The sequence below is a fragment of the Miscanthus floridulus genome, chromosome 17 (assembly GCF_019320115.1).
Source record: "Miscanthus floridulus cultivar M001 chromosome 17, ASM1932011v1, whole genome shotgun sequence".
Lineage (NCBI taxonomy): Eukaryota > Viridiplantae > Streptophyta > Magnoliopsida > Poales > Poaceae > Miscanthus > Miscanthus floridulus.
In genome coordinates, this window is record NC_089596.1 from 41039988 (window position 1) to 41063865 (window position 23878).

At 44.1% G+C, this 23878-nt stretch overlaps 1 protein-coding gene across 1 annotated transcript; it reads left to right on the plus strand.

Annotated features, from left to right (window-relative positions):
- Positions 1–3845: 3845 nt before the first annotated feature.
- Positions 3846–7168, plus strand: LOC136515574 (uncharacterized). The gene is made up of 2 exons (XM_066509124.1): positions 3846–4272; positions 6954–7168. Exons 1-2 carry the CDS (start codon positions 3846–3848, stop codon positions 7166–7168), a joined length of 642 nt encoding a protein of 213 aa, XP_066365221.1.
- The last annotated feature ends 16710 nt before the right edge of the window (positions 7169–23878 follow it).

The window sequence follows — 23878 nt, forward strand, 5'->3', positions numbered from 1 at the left end:
AGGTGTCCAAAAATTGTGAAACAAATTTTGTTAGGTTCCTAAAGTTGTGTTATATTTATTGGTGTATTTTGTTCATGTTTATTTGTGTTGACACTAGGAGCTATTGAATCATTTGAAAGTGCTTCATAATATTAAGTTAATTATTGTAGGAATTTTTGTGGTAAATTGGTGACAGCTTTAGTCCTAAAATTTTAATGGTAGCTTCATTGTATTATTATGTGCTCACTGTAATTTCTGTAGCTTTAGAATAGACTAAGCATTAGGGTAGTTAAATGCTCTTTGTTTCAATATACATTAAATCACTAGTAGAAATACAGATATATCCTTAATTTGCCAAGCTAAGGGTTTGTTAGTTGAACCCAACACTTTGCTTGATGAAGATGATAGTTAGCTTAGTATCTTAGTCATTAGAGCTAGCTTAGTAGTTTAGTTGTTGTTGTCTAAATGCTAAGCGTTGTGTCATCATCGCATGCATGTAGAGAACGAGTTGGTGGAGATAGTGACCATAGACGATCATGAGTTCGACAAGATCGTTGAGGAATATGAGGAGATCCTCGTGAGGGAGGAGGTCTCGGAGCCACCGATGACTAATTCAACTGACACCATGCCTGCCCAAGGAAAGCCCCAGTGCATAATCCTTATTTTTTATAATAACTATATATATATATATATATATATATATATATATATATATATATATATATATATATGTTATGTGCATTAATCTTATGAAAACCACCTGCATAGATATAACTGTCCTATGACTCCTACTAGTACAGGTTCGAGTAGCAGCTATGCTTAGGTTGTTGGGAGTATGCCCTAGAGATGATCATAGAGATGATTATATTGCCTTGTATCCATGATATATTATGAGTTCATTGAATTTCCATTAAAGACAACATGTATCGACTAGCAATTATGTGAATTGTTTGTGAAACTCTTTTACTTGTATGGTTATTCTAAGGTTGTCCCTGGTCAGAGTTCATATGAGGACACACATGAATAATGGATCAGCACATTATTAGTTGATGACTATGTTTCACAAGTCATAGACATGGAGATGTCAAACTAATAATGTGGGCACATGTATGACATGGGGCTGGACTGACCCAACGTGAGATGTCGTTATTATCTCTATTCACATCATGTATGTTATGTCCTTAGACCTGAGATTGTTGTATGTTTTCAAGATGTGAAATGATCTACTCAGGGACTATCAAACGCTACTCCGTAACAGGGTACTTATAAAGGTGGTTTTTGGGTTTGTCGGGAAACATTCTGAGACATAGACAATCAAGATGGAATTTGCCCCTCTCTATATATGAGAGAGATATCACTGGATCACTCTAATGATTAGATCAAGAAATGCATGGCCGTGCTTGGGTTAAGTGTTAACCTATGAGTTGGACTAAATATCGTGAGGCAAGGGAATAACAAGTATGTGGTTTTGTGGTGGTTCGTCTTATATGATCTTTGCGTACACATAGGAGTTGACATGCCTTGCTAGAGGCCGCTATCAACTAATGGCCGAGTAGGAGTACTCGGGCCATGTCTATGTGTGCGTGAACCCATAGGGTCGCACGCTTAAGGGGCTGGAAGCCTAATTCAGATTGGATCCGAGTTAGACAAGGTGTAGGGTTACTAATGGGCCTCCAACTTAGGAGCTCATTAGGGACACCTATAAATATGTGGGATGGGCAATGGGGCTAAGTAATCCCATGCCTTTTTGGCAGCCGCCGCTGCCCATCCTATGCCCGCGCCTGTTGCTCCTCACGGACCTAGCAGTCCGGAGGCGCGACGCTTCCTCCCTATACGTGTGGATACCTCGAAGGTGCTGCATCTGGAGCACAAGGATGAACCGCACGAAGACAGATGGATGGACGGATGACCTTGCAACTGCACGGCACTGCTACGATATGTTTGACTACATCGAGTCACTTCCGTTGCACCTGCGTGTCTAGTGGTAATCCCATGATCTATAACCTGCAGTAGATCCTGGTTTATGAGGTCGAAATTTTTGTTTTCCGGCTAGCGTAGCATCCTCATAACCCAACATTGGTGTGAAAGCTATTACTGTGTTGTTATAGGTTCGGATGAGTGCGTATGGAGATATGCGCGGTTCTAGATGAGTCTCTGATCATGGTTCGTGATTTTACCGTGTTGGTCTTGTAACGATCTACTCGTACCGGTCGGAATTCCGCCATCCGAGTTAAGTGATACATGTAAATCCAGTCATGGCAAGATGGACATCAATCAGATTGATCGAATTGAACCTAGGTCAAGAGCCGAGCGCATGTGATGCGCAACGGTGATAGATTGGATCTACTGCCGGGCGCCGGGGTGTAAGAAAAAGTGTTGTTCGGTAAAACAACCATACATTTTGTATACGACCTCGGATTGAGACGAACTCTATATGAAAATTGTAGAGAAAAATTTTTTACATCCGATTCTCACCGCCTTTGGCGGTTTCACTGAAATTAGATTTGTGAAAAATGGCCGGGAAGATGGTGTTTTCGGCGTTTTAAGATTAGACGTCGGAATCAGTTAACTCTGTTTTATAGGAATTTGTGACTGGTATAGCCCTTATGTGTATGTGATGCATGTATGTAATTAATTCATGGCTTGCATGTCGTGAGTATGACAATATGGCTGGAGCCACTAAGATATTGTCAAATTGATGTAATGGCCTGCGTGCCAAACTGTGATGATCCTATCCGCGACTATGTAATCTTCTTCACTGCCTTGCGTTAGTGATAGCTAGTCTTGGTGGAATCAACACTGAAGGATGGGATGCATGGATCATGGAGATGGAGATCATCATGAGGAACAGTTCGATGGAGATGGAAATCCCTAAAGGAACAATGGGCTATACCATGTTATATCTGTGTTAATGCTGTTCTTACTATGTTCTACTTTCACGTGCGATAATGTTTTTGTCTACATGCGATGGTGAAGTAGAACGATCCCTCGGCAATGTTTAAGTTAAAATGCTTCCCCAAACCTTGCACTGTCATGTGTCTTGTACAATCGGTGGTGGGTCTATGAAATTAGGGTGCCACTGGTTTTCCTTGACTAGACAGGTTCGTATCGGATACTTACAGCAAAAGGGTTGGTTATTTGGACATGGTCATCCTAACGGTTAGGGACCTTGGAGCATGAGTAGTTGGGCACCAAAGCATAGAGATGCTACCCAACAACAAGAGTCATATGTGATATGATTAGCAAAGAATTGCTTACCAATCTACCATGTCTTCTAGCGGTGATGCTAAAGCTCACTAGTAGACTTGTTAGTTGTGGGTCTTGAATCACTAAGTTTTAATAGAGGGATATTGATTTTAGTGGGAGTAGATTATATTAAAGGTTTAATATTGTTTACTCTATCTTGGATATATTGTCTTAGTGTTTTGCATTACTTTTGTTGTAGATAAATGGTGCCTAGCAATCAACCATTTACTTTGCGTTCAATTGTTGAGAAAGATAAGTTGAATGGAACAAACTATGTGGATTGGATCCGCAACCTGAGAATTGTTCTCAGGGCTGAGAAAAAGGAAGAAATTCTAGACACCCCATTACCAGATGAGCCTGCTGATAATGCACCTGCTGTAGAGAAAAACGCTTACAAGAAAGCATGTGATGCTGATCTTGAAGTGAGTTGCCTTATGCTTGCTTGTATGGAACCAGATCTACAGTTGCAGTTTGACAATAACCATGCAGCGCACGATATGATCGTGGCGCTCAATGATATGTTCCAGACTTAAGCCAGGACTGAAAGGTTCAATGTCTCAAAGGCTTTTGCTAAAACCAAGCTAGCAGAGGGCGCAGCAGTTGGGCCACATGTGATCAAAATGGTTGGTTACACTCAGAGGTTGGAGAAGCTGGGCTTCCCAATTGGCCCTGAATTAGCTACTGATTTTATTCTCGCGTCTCTTCCGCCCAGCTATGGAAATTTCGTCTTGAACTACCAAATGCATGGGGTGGAGAAGGGCTTGAATGAATTATGTGGCATGCTTAAAATAGCAGAGGCTGACATCAAAAAAGGTGCTGGTAGTAGCCATGTGATGGCGGTCCAAAACAAGCCTAAGTTTAAGAAGAAGGGCAATTCTTGGAAGAAGAAAAAGGGCAAGGCTAAAGATGAGATCTCTAAGCCAAACCCACCTGCGCCCAAGGCTAGACCAACTACTGATGCTGAGTGCTTTCATTGTCATGGGAAAGGTCACTGGAAGAGGAACTACAAGCTGTACCTGGAATCCATAAAGGATCGCGGCAGTAAAGGTACTCCCACAGCTTGTACACTTGTTGTTTATGTTACGGACATTTTCCTTGCTAATTCTTATATTAATTCTTGGGTATTTGATATCAGATCGGTTGCTCATATTTGCAATACGATGCAGGGAATGATAAGAAGTAGAAGCGTGGAAAAGGGAGAAGTTGATTTCTGCGTGGGCAATAATGCAAGAGTTGCTACGTTGAACGTCGGGACGATGCAACTCCACCTCCCGTCAGGATTTATTATGGAGTTGAATAATTGTTATTTTGTTCCTAGTTTAAGTCAAAACATTGTGTCACCTTCATGTTTGACGAAGGATGGTTATTCATTTGCGAGTAAAGACAATGGTTGTGTGATCTCTAAAAATGACATGTTTGTGGCTTCTGCATCCATTGTGAATGGGTTATTTATTTTAAATCTTGAAGATGCTCCTATCTATAATATAAGTGCTAAAAAGCCTTGGCTTAATGAGTTAAGTCATACCTATATGTGGCATTGTTGTTTAGGTCATATAAGTGAGAATCGCATGAAGAGGCTCCATTCTGATGGGCTTTTAACTTTGTTTGATTTTGAATCATACGAGACATGTGAGGCTTGCCTATTGGGCAAGATGACCAAGACGCCTTTCATAGGTTTTCCTGAGAGGGCGGTAGACTTGCTGGAACTCATACATACTGATGTGTGCGGACCAATGAGTATGACAGCAAGAGGCGGATTCTAATAATTCATAACCTTCACTGATGACTTTAGTAGATATGGCTATGTCTACTTAATGAGACATAAGTCTAAGACATTTGAAAAGTTCAAGGAGTTTCAGAGTGAAGTAGAGAATCAATGTGGCAAGAAAATTAAGGCTTTGCGATCTGATCGTGGAGGCAAATATTTGAGCCACGAGTTTAGCAATCATCTAAAGAGTTGCGGAATTGTTCCACAGCTTACGCCACCTGGAACGCCTCAGAGAAATGGCATGTCCGAGTGACGTAATTGGACTTTGTAGGACATGGTTTGGTCTATGATGAGCCAGTCAGACTGGCCATTATCATTTTGGGGATATGCTCTAGAAACAGCCGCTTTCACATTGAATAGGGTACCATCTAAGTCAGTAGTTAAGACACCACATGAGATGTGGACTGGTAAGAGTCCTAGTTTGTCTTTTCTGAAAATTTGGGGTTGTGAGGTTTATGTCAAACGACTTATGATAGATAAACTAACACCCAAATCAGACAAATGCTTTTTCGTGGGATATCCGAAGGAAACTTTAGGGTATTACTTCTACAACCGATCAGAAGGCAAAGTGTTTGTTGCTCGAAATGGTGTTTTCTTAGAGGAAGAGTTTCTCAAAAGAGAGAAAAGTGGACAGATGGTGTATCTTGAAGAAGTTCAAGATGAGCCAGTTGGGAAGGACTCTACGAGTGATGCTAATGTAGCAGAACAAGTTGAGATACCTGAGGCAATAGAAACACCGCCACAACCATGAAGGTTAGCAAGAATCCGTGAGTTGCGTGGGGATTTATTATTGTTAGACGATGACGAACCTGCGACTTATGCGGAAGCAATGATGGACCCAGATTCTGAGAAATGGCAAAGTGCCATGAGATCCAAGATAGATTCCATGGGAAACAATCAAGTTTGGAACTTGGTTGACCCGCCTGATGGGGTTAGACCCATAGAGTGCAAATGGATCTATAAAAAGAAAAAGGATATGGATGGAAACGTTCACATCTATAAAGCTCGACTTGTTGCAAAGGGTTTTCGGCAAGTTCAAGGAATTGACTACGATGAGACTTTCTCGCCGGTAGCGATGCTTAAATCTATCCGGATCATTCTAGCAATAGCTGCTTATTTCGATTATGAGATATGGCATATGGATGTTAAAACAGCCTTTCTAAATGGAAATTTGGATAAGGACGTGTATATGATATAGCCCAAAGGTTTTGTTGATCCAAACAATGCTGGAAAATTTTGCAAGCTTCAGAAATCCATTTATGGGTTAAAGCAAGCATCTCGAAGTTGGAACATTCATTTTGATGAAGTGGTCAAAGGGTTTGGCTTCCGTCAGAAGGAAGAAGAACCTTGTGTTTACAAGAAGGAAAGTGGGAGCGCTATTGTATTTCTGATCTTGTATGTGGATGACATATTATTGATTGGGAATGACATTCCTATGTTGCAATCCGTAAAGACTTCACTGGATAATATTTTTTCTATGAAGGATTTAGGAGAAGCAGCATACATTTTGGGCATCAAGATCTATAGAGATAGATCGAAGAGGCTTATAGGATTAAGCCAAGATACGTACATTGACAAGGTGTTGAAACGATTCAACATGGAATAGTCCAAGAAAGGGTTCTTGCCTATGTCACATGGTATGTGCTTTAGCGATAAACAGTGTCCTTCGACAGCTGATGAGCGGAAGCACATGTGTAAGGTTCCATACGCCTGGCAGTTGGTTCCATCATGTACGCCATGATATGTACTCGCCCATATGTCTCATATGCTCTAAGTGTTGCGAGTAGGTACCAAGCTGATCCAGGAGAGAGTCACTGGACACTTGTTAAAAACATTCTTAAGTACTTGAGAAGGACTAAAGATGTGTTCCTAATCTATGGAGGTGAGGAGGAGCTCGTTGTAAATGGTTACACCGATGCTAGCTTCCAAACTGACATGGATGATTCACATTCTCTATTAGGTTTTGTGTTCACAATAAATGGTGGTGCTGTAAGTTGGAAAAGTTCCAAGCAGGAGACAGTGACCGATTCTACAGCAGAGGCCGAGTACATAGCAGCTTCTAGAGCTACGAAGGAAGGTGTTTGGATGAGGAGGTTCCGCATTGAACTTGGTGTGTTTCCGAATGGGTCTAGCCCATTGAATCTACATTGTGACAACAATGAGGCAATTGCGTAGGCTAAGGAGCCAAGGAATCACCAAAAGAACTAACATGTACTACAGAAATTTCACCTCATTTGAGAGTTCGTTAGACGAGATGAGATCAAGATGTGCAAGATACACACAGATTTCAATGTTGTAGATCCTATGACAAAGGCTCTTCCATAGCCTAAGCATGAGGCACACATGAGAGCTATGGGTATTAGATATCTTCAAGATTAACTCTAGTGCAAGTGGGAGATTGTTGGGAGTATGCCCTAGAGATGATCATAGAGATGATTATATTGCCTTGTATCCATGATATACTATGAGTTCATTGAATTTCCATTAAAGACAACCTGTATCGATTAGCAATTATGTGAATTGTTTGTGAAACTCTTTTCCTTGTATGGTTATTCTAATGTTGTCCCTAGTCAGAGTTCATGTGAGGACACACATGAATAATGGATCAGCACATTATTAGTTGATGACTATGTTTCACAAGTCATAGACATGGAGATGTCAAACTAATAATGTGGGCACATGTATGACATGGGGCAGGACTGACCCAATGTGAGATGTCATTATTATCTCTATTCACGTCATGTACGTTATGTCCATAGACCTGAGATTGTTGTATGTATTCAAGATGTGAAACGATCTACTTAGGGACTATCAAACGCTACTCCGTAACAGGGTAGTTATAAAGGTGGTTTTTAGGTTTGTCGGGAAACATGCTATGAGACAGACAATCAAGATAGAATTTGCCCCTCTCTATATATGAGAGAGATATCACTGGATCACTCTAATGATTAGATCAAGAAATGCATGACCGTGCTTGGGTTAAGTGTTAACCTATGAGTTGGACCAAATATCATGAGGCAAGGGAATAACAAGTATGTGGTTTTGTGGTGGTTCGTTTGATATGATCTTTGGGTACACATAGGAGTTGACATGCCTTGCTAGAGGCCGCTATCAACTAATGGCCGAGTAGGAGTACTCGGGCCATGTCTATGTATGCGTGAACCCATAGGGTCGCACGCTTAAGGGGCTGGAAGCCTAATTCGGATTGGATCCAAGTTAGACAAGGCTTAGGGTTACTAATGGGCCTCCAACTCAGGAGCTCATTAGGGACACCTATAAATATGTGGGGTGGGCAACGGGGCTAAGTAATCCCATGCCTTTTTGGTTGCCGCCGCCACCCTATTCTACACCCACGCCTGTTGCTCCTCATGGACCTAGCAGTCCAAAGGCGCGACGCTTCCTCCCTGTACGTGTGGATACCTTAGTGGTGCTACATCTGGAGCACAAGGATGAACCGCACAAAGATGAACGTATGGACGGATGACCTTGCAACTGCATGACACTGCTACAACGCGTTCGACTACATCGAGTCGCTTCCGCTACACCTGAACGTCTAGTGGTAATCCCGTGATCTATAACCTGCAGTAGATCCTAGTTTATGAGGTCGAAATTTTTGTTTTCCGGCTAGTGTAGCATCCTCATAACCCAACATAGGTTTTTGGTAGCGTGAGTAAACTACCGTTACTCATAATAGGTGATTATTATAATTACTCTGATGATAAAATGATGAAAGGAAAAATGGATACCGGACAGGGATATGGTATGGGTTATGGTGGGTGTGACGAGTTGTGTCCCACGGCCACAGGGCTTAGCTTGGTTACACTATTTCCAAGAACTCATGTTTTATGTAATGGACTAAGTATTATAAACTCGTACTCATTATTGGATCCTGGCGGTAAAATATGGATTGTTTCGAGTTCTTCCTTTGGGTGGGATCGACAGAACGGTCTAATGTAGCTTACTTTTGAGGTGCTTAGTGTCTAGTGGAAGATGAGCACCTCTGAAAGTGTGCTAATTTGGGTGGTTCTGCCATAGGCCTCCACTAAATGCACCTTCTGGAGACATCTTGGTGGTGAAGGAGGCTGTCTCGAGGGCTGACGTGCAGGCCCAGGAGCCCCCGAGCCCCTAGAGGCCGCGGAGGAGTTTATCTTCTTGCGTCATGCCCCGTGCATGACCCTGTTGCAGGAGTGGTTGACAACACCAGGGAGCCCCCAAGCCTTGACGGCTCAGGGCATCTTCTTGCGCCTGAGCGTTGGCTGGCGCCTAAGGCCAGGGAGTGGCCAAGGATCAGGTCTAGGCGCCCATCGATCGAGAGCCCTGGGCTTGGGCGAACCCCTAAGCATTGAGCAGAGGTGTCAGGCTTGCTCGGGATCAGCCCGATACCTTGACCAGAGGGTGCGCGCGAGCATACCTGATGGGTATAACCCCCAAGCCTCCGGGCGATCCTAGGGATCAGTTGGAGGTCTCTTTGTCGGGAACCCTTGATCCCTATAACACCCTCGGTGTTACACTATAAATTTTTTGCTAAAACATATCATGAGCATCATGGTTATGTGTTAATGCATGTAATATAAAGGGTAGTTCAATTTCTGTAACTTGAAACAATCATCGGAAACGCGAAACGAAAGTTACATTTCATAGTCAAGTTATATCACTTAGGGTTTTAAATCATTTTTTATTAAGCGAAATGCTATAGAACGCATATACGGAACTTTAATAAAGTTTGTAGTACAAGCTTTGTAGATGACGATGAAATACTTGAGGTCAAAAAATGAATTCACTAGCCAGCTTACCTAATAGCTTGGGAATCGAACTCGACGTGAACCCGATCGTGACTGAGTCGATTTCATAAGTTTGAAAAGTGGTTTGACAAGGCCAAGTTTGGTAATTTTTGTAGGAGAATTGGATTAATTAGTGGTATGGTTTCATGGCTGGTTTTGATAGCATAATAGGCCCTCTTAAGAATGGCTTAGGTGGTTTGTCGATTAGATCAATGTTTTAGGTTTATTCGGATGCTTTAAAAAGCGTGCATGGCACGTTCTAGCCAGTTTCAGCGACTGGGCGCGGTCACCGTGCCTTGACTCTCAGCGTCGCTATGCTAGTGTGCCTAATGCACGCACACCGCCATGTAGGCCCTGTATCGCTGATGCTGCGGCCAAGCACGTGACTCACGCATGCAAGCACGCCCGCGCTCATGCGCACCGCCATGCTCGGCGAGACACTGGGGGCTGGCAGGACTAGCCGCTCTGCTCTGCCGCTATCGTCGTAGGCCTAATGCCCTAGCCAGTCCGCTGCCACCTGCCTCATTGTGTCATCGCGCTGCTGCTAGCTAAGGTCACGAGTGCTAGGTCACCCGCGTGCGCCCACATTGCTTGCGTCGCGTCCGCCTACGTCGCTGCGTCGCTGCCATCTTGATTTAGTGCACGTGGCCTTGCTGAGGCCACCTCTTGTTATTTGCCATTAATGGCGCCATAGCTACACTGTTGCACTATCATCGCCCGCACGTGGGTATGCCCCCTCTCCTAGCTACGCTGGCTCGCAATGATTGCTCGGGTGCGGTCATCACGTCTTGCCAAGGCTCAAGCAAGCAGCCAGACCCCATTCCATTCTTTTCCTCTCCCTCCTCTGCTGTCGGGCCAGTCAGGCCACAACTTCAATTTGGCTCGGTGAGGTCATGTCCATTCAATTCAGCACGCTTCCAACTTTGCCTTCAAGTCTTCTAGCCAACCGACCCCGCACCGGGTCCAATCGTGCTTAGGCAAGCTCCAATTTGAAGCCGATGTCCGCCGTCACGCCATTTAAGACTTAGCCGCCATTGCCGTAGGCATTACCCGCCTAGTTTTTCAAGCCTAATTGCTTGCACCCCCAGCCTTGCCTCATAGCCCTCCTTGACATGCGCACCTTAGCCAAGCCCTCATTGTTTCCCTCACGGCGCTGATGTGGCCATGTCTGCACGGCTCACCATCGCTTTGCCATACGCACGTGGCTGGCTCGACTAGGGCAATCTCTGGATGCACCACCACTTTGGGTAGGATCACGGTGAGACCCTGTAGCTTATCTGCTGACTATATTTCTTCTCCAGTGGCGGAGCTCGTCTGAACGGAGTTGCCGCTAGCACATGTTGTCCGCCGCCGGGGAGGGGGCTCCAGACCACGTCTCCGATCCTCGCTTTGCCGCCCACCACTTTGCGTTTGTGCCTAGGTGAGCATCGGCTCACTATCGGGGGCGAGGAGAGGCCAGGATGACCGGCGTGGCGGTCCTGTGCCAGCGCCGCCATGCCGGTGCACGCGGGTGTAGCCAAGGACCTGCCTATGGTAAAGAAGAAAAGGGGAGGGACGTGTTTATAAAAGAACTGACTGTAGGAATAGTGTCACGGGTCGTAGGGTGATTCACTAGTAGGTCAAGTGGATTTTCACAAAAGTGACCGGCACGCGCGGGCCTCCCCATCATGGGCTGTGTCGCACGGTTGGGCTGCGCCCTGCATAGGCCACGCTAGCAGGTTGCGCATGCGTGCGCGCTGCTTGTACGTGGGCCGCGTCGCTCGCTCGTGGGCCACACGGATGGATTTTGGTTTTCCTTTTTCCAAGAAATTAGTAAGTGGTTATTCAATTTAGTTTTGAGCTGATCTTTGGAAAATTATAGTAAATTCTGTAGGTGTCCAAAAATGGTGAAAGAAAATTTCTTAGGTTCACAAAAATGTTATCTATCTGTTGGTGTAGTTAGTTTACAGTTATCCGTGATAACGATAGAATCATTAATTTGTTTAGGAGCGCTTAATATTACTTAGCTTAATATTTGTAGGAATTTTGGTGGCAAATTGGTGATAGCTTTAGCCATGAAATTTTTACAGTAGGTTCAATAGATTATTATGTGCTCACTATAATTTTTGTTGCCCTAGACTAGGTTAATAAATAGAGTAGCTAGTACTCCTTGTTTTATCATATATAGAGTAAATCGATATTAAGAGTAGGAATGCCTTTAGTTGCTAAGATAATGCATGCAATGTTTCATACCTGTTAGTGGTAACAATAGGTAACTTAGCATCTTAGTCGGTAGAGCTAGCTTAGTAGCTTGATAGCTGTATTTTATTTTAAGAGTTGTTGTTGTTGTATTACTAAGTGTTGCATCATCATTTCATGCATGTAGATAACAAGTTGGTAGAGTTCGTGCCTGCGGGTGAATAGGAGTATGAGGAGATCATTAAGGAGTACGAGGAGGAGATTCTCGTATAGGAGGGAGCTCCGATGCCATTAGTTGTTGACTTTATTGACACACCGCCTGCTCAAGGCAAGCCCTGGTGCATAACCCTTATTTTTGAATGATCACTGAATATATATATGATGTGCATTTACGTAACAGACCTTTTTGATGGAAACTACATGCATAGCTAAACTTACCTATGAGTCCTACTAGTATAGGTTGAGTAGCTGCTATGCTAAGGATTTCGGTAGCATGAGTAACTTGTCGTTACTCATAATAGGTGATTATTATGATCACTCATGATAAAATAGTGGAAAAGAAAAATCAAGACCAGGCAGGGATATGGTATGGGTATTGGTGGGTGAAAGAGGTTGTGTCCTACGGCCAATGGGGCATAGGTTGGTTACAATTTTTCCCTGTCTGTGTCGGTTAAGGACTGGCCATTGCATTGGGTTCTAGGCAAGTCACAGACATATTATCCCGAGCACATACTTGGGTATGGGCGCAGGGAAGGCTTGTTACTCTCTTGTCATGGGTTCTGGCTCTTTCTAGACCGACTGATTGGAGGCGGGGATGGTGGAGGTCTAAGCACCGCACTGAGTCCGGGACTTAGAAGCGGGGGCTTAGAGTCCAAGTTTGGATGGGGACCTAGACCCCATGATAGGAGATGATGGGTTAGTCCTGCTTGTGCCTAGGGTACAAGCGGGGCATGTTTTTTGGGGTACCCAGCTGGACACATTGATTCACGAATCGCCGGTGTTCCGATATGGCTTGTCTACAGTCTAGCATAGTAGTAAGAACTAAAAGATGAAAGGTGATGAAATGGAATTGTTTGCTCAACTCTTGCTTGAAAGTAGAACAGGTGCTTACATAGAATGGCTAAATAATGAATTAATCATGACTGCTAATAATAACATAAATAAAGATTCACTATTAGTATGGCTTTCCACAAAAAGGGAACCCAGCAAACCATAAAGCTTATCATATTCCTTGGAGTCGGGAAATTATTCATACTAGTTGGATAAGTTTGCGAGTACATTGTGTACTCAGGGTTTATTTACACCTGTTGTAGGTACTGCTTGAGGAGTAGTCGTGTGTGAAGGATTCTTTTAGTGGGCACAGATGGATCCTTGTATATTATCGATAGATGTTTCTTTTCATTCCGCTGTTAGATTTCCGCACTCTAAATTTGGTACTGTAATAATATATTTCTAAGAACTCTGGATGTATGAAATGGACTAAGTAATGTAAACTTGTCTCATTATTGGATCGTACGGGAAAAATGTGGATTATTCGGGCTCTCCCTTGGGGTGTGCTCGATGGAATCCGCCTGATGTAGCTCGCTCTCGGGGTACCTAGTGTCTAGTGGTAGACGAGCGCCTCCATAAGTGTGTTATTTTGGGCGGTTCTGCCACAGTTGGTACCAGAGCCAATAATGAGTTTACGAGTTTCATCACTCTTTTCCAAAACCTATAATTTGACCAACAAAAGTTTTGCGAAAAGTAGGATGCGATAAAATTATCTAAATAAGTATAAGCCCTAGCAATATGGTCTATCTAGGATAGCAGCACTGGTTTTATCTAATCAGTTTTCTACAGGTACACTGACTTACGCTGCGTAAGAATCATTAGCAAAGTGGAAAGTGAGTGTGCGATGTGCCAAAATTTTTGCGAATGCTGCTATATTCTGGCTTGAGTGAGCGTACAGGCCGATGCATGCATCATGATAAGGGAATCTTATTTAAAACTAAATTCCCCCTACACGTATAATTTAGATTAGTAAATTGACAGGATAACCAAAATAATGCTTCAATAAATGTCTTATCATTTCTCTAATCTCTTATTCCAGATCTGGAGGGTTGTCCTAAATGGTTGGTTCCTATCTATTTTCAGATGAACTTGAGGTTCGATCGTGGGAGCACCAGTGTCGGAGCGGCCCACGGTCTTGGCAAAGGCCAAGGTGAAAGTGGTCAGGGCAATGGGAACGGCAATGGGGAGAGCCATGACGCCCCATTTCTGGCTCCTCCTCCTCCACCACCACCACCACCTCCGATGACTCATGCGGAGATGATGGCAGAGATATTGGCTGCTCGTTGCAAGTCAGCCCGTGCCATGGAGCTATTAGCATAGGCTATCGGTGGCTTTGCCCGTGGAGGCCACGGGGGCAATGGTGGAAACGGGGGTGGTGCCCATGGTACTAAGGGACCCTACTCTTATCAAGATTTCTTAAAGATGCACCCACCCATATTCACGCCAATGGCTGAGCCCCTAGATGTGGAGCATTGGCTTCATATCTTGGAGCAAAAGTTTCTGCTTCTCACCGTAACTAAGGAGCAGAATGTGCGCTTTGCAGTGCAATAGCTGTTGGGATCTACTAGTGCATGGTGGGACACATTTAATGCCATGCAGCTGGTAGATCACCGGGTGACCTGGCAGGAGTTCACTGCGGCCTTCAGAGAGTATTATATTCCTACTGGTGTTCTAAATAGGAAGTTGACGGAATTTCTAGACTTAAGGCAAGGAAGCATGTCTGTGATGGACTATGTCATCAAGTTCAACCACTTGTCACAATATGCTGGGACTCATGTTGATACAGATGAGAAGAAGAGGGACTGTTTCTATCGCGGGCTCTCTTGCATCTTGTAGAAGGAGTTATATACAGGAAACTATTAGACCGTTGGGGTGATGATGAATGCTGCTATTGCCATGGAGGGATTGCAGCGTGACTCTCAGGCAGAATGGAAGTGCAAGTGGGTGGCTACTAGGTCTTCTAGTCACCCCAGGCATAGAAAGTATAGGTTGTTAGGCGGGTGCCCTATTAGTCTTTGGGTGGGCATTCATTTCGGCAACCTCAGTAGACCTTTCAGGCTCCTTCCACTCAGTATCGTGCACCTACTCAGCAGGTGCAACATCAGCAGCCTCAGGGATAGCAGGTCCTACCTCATCAATGATAGGGCAACAAGCCCAATGCTTGTTTCAAGTGTGGCAAGGAAGGCAACTATGCCCTGGAGTGCCCGCAAAACCAGCCTACCCAGTCTACTCAACCCTCAGCTAACTCTCGCCTGATCAAGCGGACAGTTATAAAGAAGAAAGTGCCAGTGAGCTGAGCTGGACAGGTTAATTTCACATAGGCTAAGGAAATATTGCAAAATAAACCAGTGATGGCTGATATGTTCACCATTGATTCTCATCCAGCTTATGTGTTGTTTGATTCTAGTGCATCACATTCATTCATAAGCATGGGATTTGCACACCGGCACAATATACCTCTTATGGCTATACCTTTTGCCTATAGAATCAGTACTCTGGGTGTGCAGTTGTATGTTAATACTCGAACGGACATAGTGGGCTTAGTATTAGCCACTCACACTTACCATCTCTAGTTCATGGTGCTGTCTGGGCAAGGCATTGATGCAATTCTAGGAATGAACTAGTTGCGTGTATATGGGGTAGTTTTGGATCTAAAGAAAAGGAGTTGTTGAGTTATGACTTCCTTCTTCTAAGGATAGGATGTCTCTTCTTATGCCCTTAGATCCAGCCTTACATGTTGCTGCTCATGCTAAAGCTTCTCCTAATCTTGCCTCTATTCTTGTGGTCTGTGAGTTTCCGGATGTCTTTCCTAAAGATCTACCTAGGTTGCCACCGGATAGAGATGTGGAGTTCTCCATTGAGTTAGAGCCTAGCACTACTCCTATCTCCCGATGTGTGTACCGCATGGCCCTGAAGGAATTGGCTAAAATGAAGAAACAGTTAGAAGAGTTGTTGGAAAAGGGATTCATCCATCCTAGTTCTTCACCATGGGGTTGTCCAGCCATTTTTGTGAAGAAGGATGGCACACTGCGGATGTGTGTGGATTACCACCCTCTCAATGCGGTAACCATTAAGAACAAGTATCCTTTACCTCTATTGATACTTTGTTTGATCAACTAGCTGGTGCCAAGGTGTTCTCCAAGATTGATCTTCGTTTAGGCTATCATCAGATCAAGATTAGACCACAAGATATACCATAGACAACTTTTCCTACTAGGTATGGGCTGCATGAATACCTAGTCATGTCTTTTGATCTTACCAACGCTTCTACATTCTTCATGTATCTCATGAACTCGGTCTTTATGCCGGAGTTGGACAAGTTTGTGGTGGTATTCATTGATGATATCTTGATATATTCTAGGAACAAGGAAGAGCATGCCCAACACCTTCGGATAGTACTAACTCGATTGAGGGAACACAAGCTGTATGCCAAATTCAACAAGTGTGAATTTTGGTTTGATCGAGTGCAGTTTTTGGGGCATGTCCTAACACCTGAAACTATATCCGTAGATCCAAGCAAGGTGCAAGATGTGCTAAATTGGAAGTCTCCCAAGTCAGTACACTAGATTCGTCAGTTCCTTGGTCTTGCTGGATACTATCGACGCTTCATTCCTAACTTCTCCAAGATAGCTCAGCCGATGACCAAGCTGCTCTAGAAAGAGGTCAAGTTTGTTTGGCGGCTTGTGAAGAAGCCTTCCAATCTTTGAAGAAATTTCTTACCACTGCTCCTGTCCTGACCCAACCAAATATTGACAGACCTTTTGATGTATATTGTGATGCCCTGCAGACAGGGTTGGGATGTGTGCTTATGCAGGATGGGCATGTGATAGCTTATGCTTCACGCCAACTGAAAAAGCACAAGGTGAATTATCCCACCCATGATTTAGAGCTGTCTGCCGTGGTGCATGCTCTAAACATTTGGAGGCACTATCTGTTGGGAAACAAGGTTCATATTTTTATAGATCACAAGGGCCTCAAATATATTTTCACTCAGTCTGAGTTAAATATGAGACAAATGAGATGGTTGGAATTGATCAAGGATTATAACTTGGAGGTACATTATCACCTCGGAAAGGCCAATGTGGTGGCTGATGCTTTGAGCCAGAAATCATACCAGGTTGAAGAAGAACCTTTGTCTCTCTACCGTGCTGAGGTGCTAGCTCACATCGCCTTAGTCTCAGATTTACTTGAGCAGATTATCATGGAGCAAAGGCAAGAAATTAATTGTCAAAGGGCGTGGTCCTCAGTTTAGTGTTGATGAGCAAGGGGTTGTAAGGTACAAGAATAGATTGGTGGTTCCATCAAATGAGGAGATTAGAAGGAAGATTTTGGATGAAGCTCACCATTCCAAATTGTCTATTCATCCTGGCAGTAATAAGATGTACCATGATTTGCGCCACTTGTATTGGTGGTCCAATATGAAGCAAGATATAAGCAAGTACGTCGCGGAGTGTGACACTTGTGGTAGAGTTAAGGCAGACCACATGTGTACCCTAAGATATTTGCAGCCCTTGCCCATTCCTATTTGGAAATGGGAAGATATTTCCATGGATTTCATTGTGGGTTTACCCCGCACCTCTAAGGGCTATAACTCTATTTGGGTCATTGTGGATCGCCTTACCAAGTCAGCTCATTTTCTCCCAGTGGATTCCAGATATTCAGCTAGATGGTATGCCAAGCTGTATTTTGACCAGATTGTGACCCTGCATGGAGTTTCTCTTATTATCATCTTTGATAGAGGGTCAGTCTTTGTCTCCCATTTTTGGGAGCAACTTCAGCAATGTCTTAGTACTAGTCTCCTCAGAAGTTTAGCATATCATCCACAAACTAATGGCCAAACAGAAAGGGTAAATCAAGTACTTGAGGATATGTTGAGAGCTTGTGCCATTTCTTTTCCTGAGAACTAGGATGAATGCTTGAATTTAGCTGAGTTTTCTTATAACAATAGCTATCAAGAAAGCATTCGTATGGCACCATTTGATGATCTGTATGGAAAGAAATGTAGGACACCACTTAACTAGGTTGAAGTGGGAGGCCATGGATATTTTGGGCCTGATTTCATCAAAGAAGCTCGAGAGCAAGTCAGTGTTATTTAGAGTCATTTGAAGGCAGCTCAGAGCTAATAGAAAGCTTATGCGGACAAGCGAAGAAGGTCTTTGTAGTTTGCAGTTGGGGATCATGTATACCTCAAAGTGTCTCCTATGAGAGGGTGCATCAGTTTGGTGTCCACGGCAAGCTAGCCCCTCGATATGTGGGTCCTTACAAGGTTTTAGAGCAGTGTGGCCCAGTTGCTTATCATCTCCAACTTCTAGATATTTTATCGGTGGTACATGATGTGCTCCACGTATCTCAGTTGAAGAAGTGTTTGCGAGTACCTAATGTAGCTGTGGAAATTGAAGGGCTTCCCCTCTAGCCTAACTTGACGTATATTGAGCATCCTATCAGGATCTTGGATGAAAAAGAAAGAGTGACAAGGAACAATGTGGTGAGATTCTACAAAGTTCAATGGCAAAACCATTCGGATGATGAAGCCACATGGGAACAAGAGGACTATACCTTGAAGCATTACCCCCATCTTCTTTCTGGTTCAGTGAGGTAGTTGTATGCATTCAAATGTAATTGTTATCTATTTTCCCACACTAGACATATGAAATCTTAGGACGAGATTTTGTTTTAGGGGGGTAGATTTGTAACACCCTCGGTGTTACACTGTAAATCTTTTGCTAAAACATATCATGAGCATCATGGTTATGTGTTAATGCATGTAATATAAAGGGTATATCAATTTCTGTAACTTGAAACGATCATCGGAAATGCGAAACAAAAGTTACATTTTAGAGTCAAGTTATATCACTTAGGGTTTTAAATCATTTTTATTAAGTGAAATGCTATAGAACGCATATACGGAACTTTAATAAAGTTTGTAGTACAAGCTTTGTAGATGATGATGAAATACTTGAGGTCAAAAAATGAATTCACTAGCTAGCTTACCTAATAGCTTGGGAATCGAACTTGACGCGAACCCGATCGTGACTTCGTCGATTTCGTATGTTTGAAAAGTGGTTTGACAAGGCCAAGTTTAGTAATTTTTGTAGGAGAATTGGATTAATTAGTGGTATGGTTTCATGGCTGGTTTTGATAGCCTAATATGCCCTCTTAAGAATGGCTTAGGTGGTTTGTCGATTAGATCAATGTTTTAGGTTTATTCAGACGCTTTAAAAACTGTGCATGGCACGTTCCAGCAAGTTTCAGTGACTGGGCGCAGTCACCGTGCCTCGGCTCTCAGCGTCGCTGCGCTGATGTGCCCAACGCACGCACACCACCATGCAGGCCCTGCATCGCCGATGCTACACCCAAGCATGCGACTCACGCACGCAAGCACGCCCGTGCTTATGCACACCGCCACGCTCGGCGGGATGCTAGGGGCCGATAGGCCTAACTGCTCTGCTCCGCCACTATCATCAAAGGCCCAATGCCCTGGCCCGTCTAAGGCCGCCTGCCTCGTTGTGTGATCGCATTGCTGCTAGCTAAGGTCGCGAGTGCTGGGTCGCCCACGTGCACCCAAATTGCTTGCGTCGTGTTCGCCTATGTCGCTGTGTCGCTACCGTCTTGATTTAGTGCTCATGGCCTTGCCAAGGCCACCCCTTGTTGTTCACAATTAATGGCACCACGACTACATTGCTGCGCTGTCATCGCCCGCACGCGGTTATGCCCCCTCTCCTGGCTGCACTGGCTTGCAAGGATTGCTCGGGTGTGGTCGTCATGTCTTGCCAAGGCTCATGCAAGCAGCCGGACCCCATTCCCTTCTTTTCCCCTCCCTCCTCTGCTGCCGGGCCAGTCAGGCCACAACTTCAATCTGGCTCGGTGAGGTCATGTCCATTCAATTCAGCGCGCTTCTGACTCCGCCTTCAAGTCTTCTGGCCAACCAACCCCACACTAGGTCCAATCATGCTTAGGCAAGCTCCAATTTGGAGCCGGCGTCTGCCATCATGCCATTTAAGACTTAGCCCCATTGCCGTCGGCATTACCCACCTGGTTTTTCGAGCCCAATTGCTTGCACCCCCAGCCTTGCCTCGTAGCCTTCCTTGATGTGCGCACCATAGCCGAGCCCTCACTATTTCCCTCATGGCACTGACATGGCCTTGTCTGCGTGGCTCACCGTCGCTTTGCCGTGCGCATGTGGCTGGCTCTACTAGGATGCACCACCACTTTGGGTACGATCATGGTGAGACCCTATAGCTTATCCACTGATATATTTCTTCTCCAGTGGTGGAGCTCGTCTAAACGGAGTTGCCACTAGCATAGGTTGTCCACCGCCAGGGAGGGGGCCCTAGACCGCGTCTCTGATCGTCGCTTTGCCGCCCACCGCTTCGTGTTCGCGGCTAGGTGAGCATCGGCTCACAATCAGGGGCGGGGAGAGGGCAGGATGGCCGGTGTGGCGGTCCTGTGCCAGCGCCACCATGCCGGTGTGCGCGGGTGTAGCCGGAGGACCTACCTTTGGTAAAGAAGAAAAGGGGGAGGGACGTGTTTGTAAAAGAACTGACTGTAGGAATAGTGTCATGGGTTGTAGGGTGATTCACCGGTAGGTCAAGGGGATTTTCGCATAAGTGACCGGCGTGCGTGGGCCTCCCCGTCGCGGCCTATGCCACGCAGTTGGGCCACGCCCTGCGTGGACCACGCTGGTGGGTCACGCGTGCTCACCTTGCCATCACATCATCATGTCATGATCTTCGTTTGCTTCATCACTTGGAGTAGTGCGACCTATCTCATAATTACTTTGATAACTAGGTTAGCACTTTGGGTCAATCAATCACCAAAAACTAAACTAGAGCTTTCATGGTGGGCTGCTGGGCAAGGCATAAATGCAATTTTGGGAATGAACTGGTTGAGAAATTATGGGGTAGTCTTGAACCTTAGGCAAAGAATTGTTGAGTTGAAGCTTCCTTCTTTGAGGATAGAATGTCTCTCCTTATGCCTTCAGTCCCATCCTACCAGTTATTGCTCATACTGAAGTTTCTCCTGATCTTGCCTCTATTCCTATGGTTGTGAGTTTCTGGATATCTTTCCTAAAGATCTACCTAGGTTACCACCGGATAGGGATGTGGAGTTTTCCATTGAGTTAGAACCTAGAACGCTCCTATTTCACGGCGTCCTTACCGCATGACTCCAAAAGAATTGGTTGAGATGAAGAAATAGTTAGAGGAATTGTTGGAGAAGGGATTCATCTGTTCAAGTTCTTCACCATAGGGTTGTCCAGCTATTTTTGTGAAGAAGAAGGATGACACTCTTTGGATGTGTGTGGATTATCGCCCTCTCAACGTGGTAACCATTAAGAACAAGTATCCCTTACCTTATATGATACTTTGTTCGATCAGTTGGCTGGTGCAAAAGTGTTTTTAAGATTGATCTTCGTTCTAGATATCACCAAATTAAGATCTAGCCACAAGATATACCAAAGATAGCTTTCTCTACTAGGTATGGGCTCTATGAATATCTAGTCATGTCTTTTGGTCTCACCAATGCTCCTGTATTCTTCATGTATCTCATGAATTTAGTCTTCATGCCAGAGTTAGACAAGTTTTGTAGTGGTGTTCATTGATGACATATTGATATATTCTAAGAACAACGAAGAGCATGCACAACATCTTCGCATAGTCTTGACTCGATTGTGGGAACACAAGTTGTATACCAAATTCAGTAAGTGTGAGTTTTGGTTGGATCGAGTGCAGTTTTTGGGACATGTCCTGACACCTGAAGGCATCTCTATGGATCCTGGCAAGGTGCAGGATGTGTTAAATTGGAAATCTCCAAAGTCAGTGCATCAGATTCGTTAGTTCCTTGATCTTGTTGGTTATTATTGGCGCTTCATCCCTGAGTTTTCTAAAGTAGCTCAACCAATGACCAATGTGCTGTAGAAGGATGTCAAGTTTGTATAGAGTCTGGCTTGTGAAGAAGCTTTCCAAGCACTGAAGAAGTTTCTTACCTCTGCTCCTGTTCTTGCCCAACCAGATATTGATAGGCTATTTGATGTGTATTGTGATACCTCTAGGACTAGACTGGGATGTGTTCTTATGCAAGATGGACGTGTAATAGCTTAGTTCACATCAGCTAAAAAAGCACGAGATGAATTACCCCACTCATGATTTAGAGCTGGCTGTAGTGGTGCGCGCTCTAAAAATTTGGAGACATTACCTATTAGGAAATAAAGTGCATATCTACATGGATCACAAGAGTCTCAAATATATTTTCTGTCAGTCCAAGCTGAACATGAGACAACGGAAGTGGCTGGAGTTAATCAAAGATTATAATTTAGAAGTTCATTATCATCCAAGAAAAGCTAATGTGGTAGCTGATGCCTTAAGTCAAAGTCGCATCAGATTGAGGAAGAATCTTTGCCCCTTAGTCATTCTGAAGTGTTAGCCCATATTGCTCGAGTCTCGGATTTACTTGAGCAAATTATTATAGAGCAAAGGCAAGATGCTTTGGAAATCCCTCATATCAAGAAGTTAATTGCCGAAGGGCGTGGTCCTCATTTTTGTATTGATGATCAAGGTGTGGTGAAGTTCAAGAACTGATTGGTGGTTCCCTCAAGTGATGAGCTTAGGAGAAAAATTTGGATGAAGCTCACAACTCCAAATTATCCATTCATTCGGGAAGTAACAAGATGTATCATGATTTGCATCACTTGTATTGGTGGCCAAATATGAAACAGGATATTACCAAATACATCTTAGAATGTGACATTTGTGGAAGGGTTAAGGTAGACCATATACATACGCCTGGATTTCTACAGCCCTTGCCTATCCCTGTTTGGAAATGGGAGGATATTCCATGGACTTTGTTGTGGGTTTGCCCCGCACGACAAAGGGGTATGACTCTATTTGGGTCATTGTGGATCACCTTACCAAGTCCGCTCATTTCCTTTCAGTGGATACAAGGTATTCAGCCAAGAAGTATGCCAAGTTGTATTTGATCGGGTTCAGTGACCCTACAGTGAGGTTTCTCTTACCATTTTAGTTTTCTGCATAGATGGTCAGTCTTTGTCCTCTCATTTCTGGAAGCAGCAACGCCAGAAATGTCTTGGTACTCGTCTCCTCAGAAATTCAGCTTATCACCCTGCGCCAAACTGACAGGTCAGACTAGAAAGGGCAATCAAGTACTTGAAGACATGTTGAGCAGCTTGTGCCCATTTCTTATCTCGAAAAGTAGGTACGAATGCTTGACTCTTCTGGCGAAGTTTTCCTATAAACAATAGCTATCAAGCAGAGCTATCGAATGGCACCTTTCAAGGCTTTTTGTATGGCAAAGAAATGTAGGACACCCTCTTAATTGGGTGGAAGTGGGGTGACCGATGGTACTTTGGACCTAATTTATCAAAGAAAGCAAGAGAGCAAGTCAGGTGGTATTCCGAGTCATTTGAAAGCAGCTCAGAACCATCAGAAGCTTATGCGAAACAAGAGGAGAAAGGCCTGCTAGTTTGAAGTTGGTGACCATGTGTACCTAAAGGTATCCCTAATGAGAGGTGTGCATCAGTTTGGAGTCCGTGGAAAGTTAACTCCTCATTATGTTGGACCTTATAAAATTTTGGAGCGGTGTGGTTCTGTTGCTTATCGTCTCCAACTCTCGGATATTTTATCAGCCTTCCATAGTGTCTTCCATATTTTCTAGTTAAAGAAGTGTCTGTGGGTTTTCGATGAAGTGGTGGAAATTGAAGGACTCCCTCTCCAACTTGATCTTTCTTATATTGAGCATCGCATCAAAATCTTGGATGAAAAAGAGAGTCACTAGGAACAAAGTGGTAAAATTCTATAAACTCCAGTGGCAGAATCATTCGAAGGATGAAGCAACTTGGGAACAGGAGAGTTATATTCTAGAG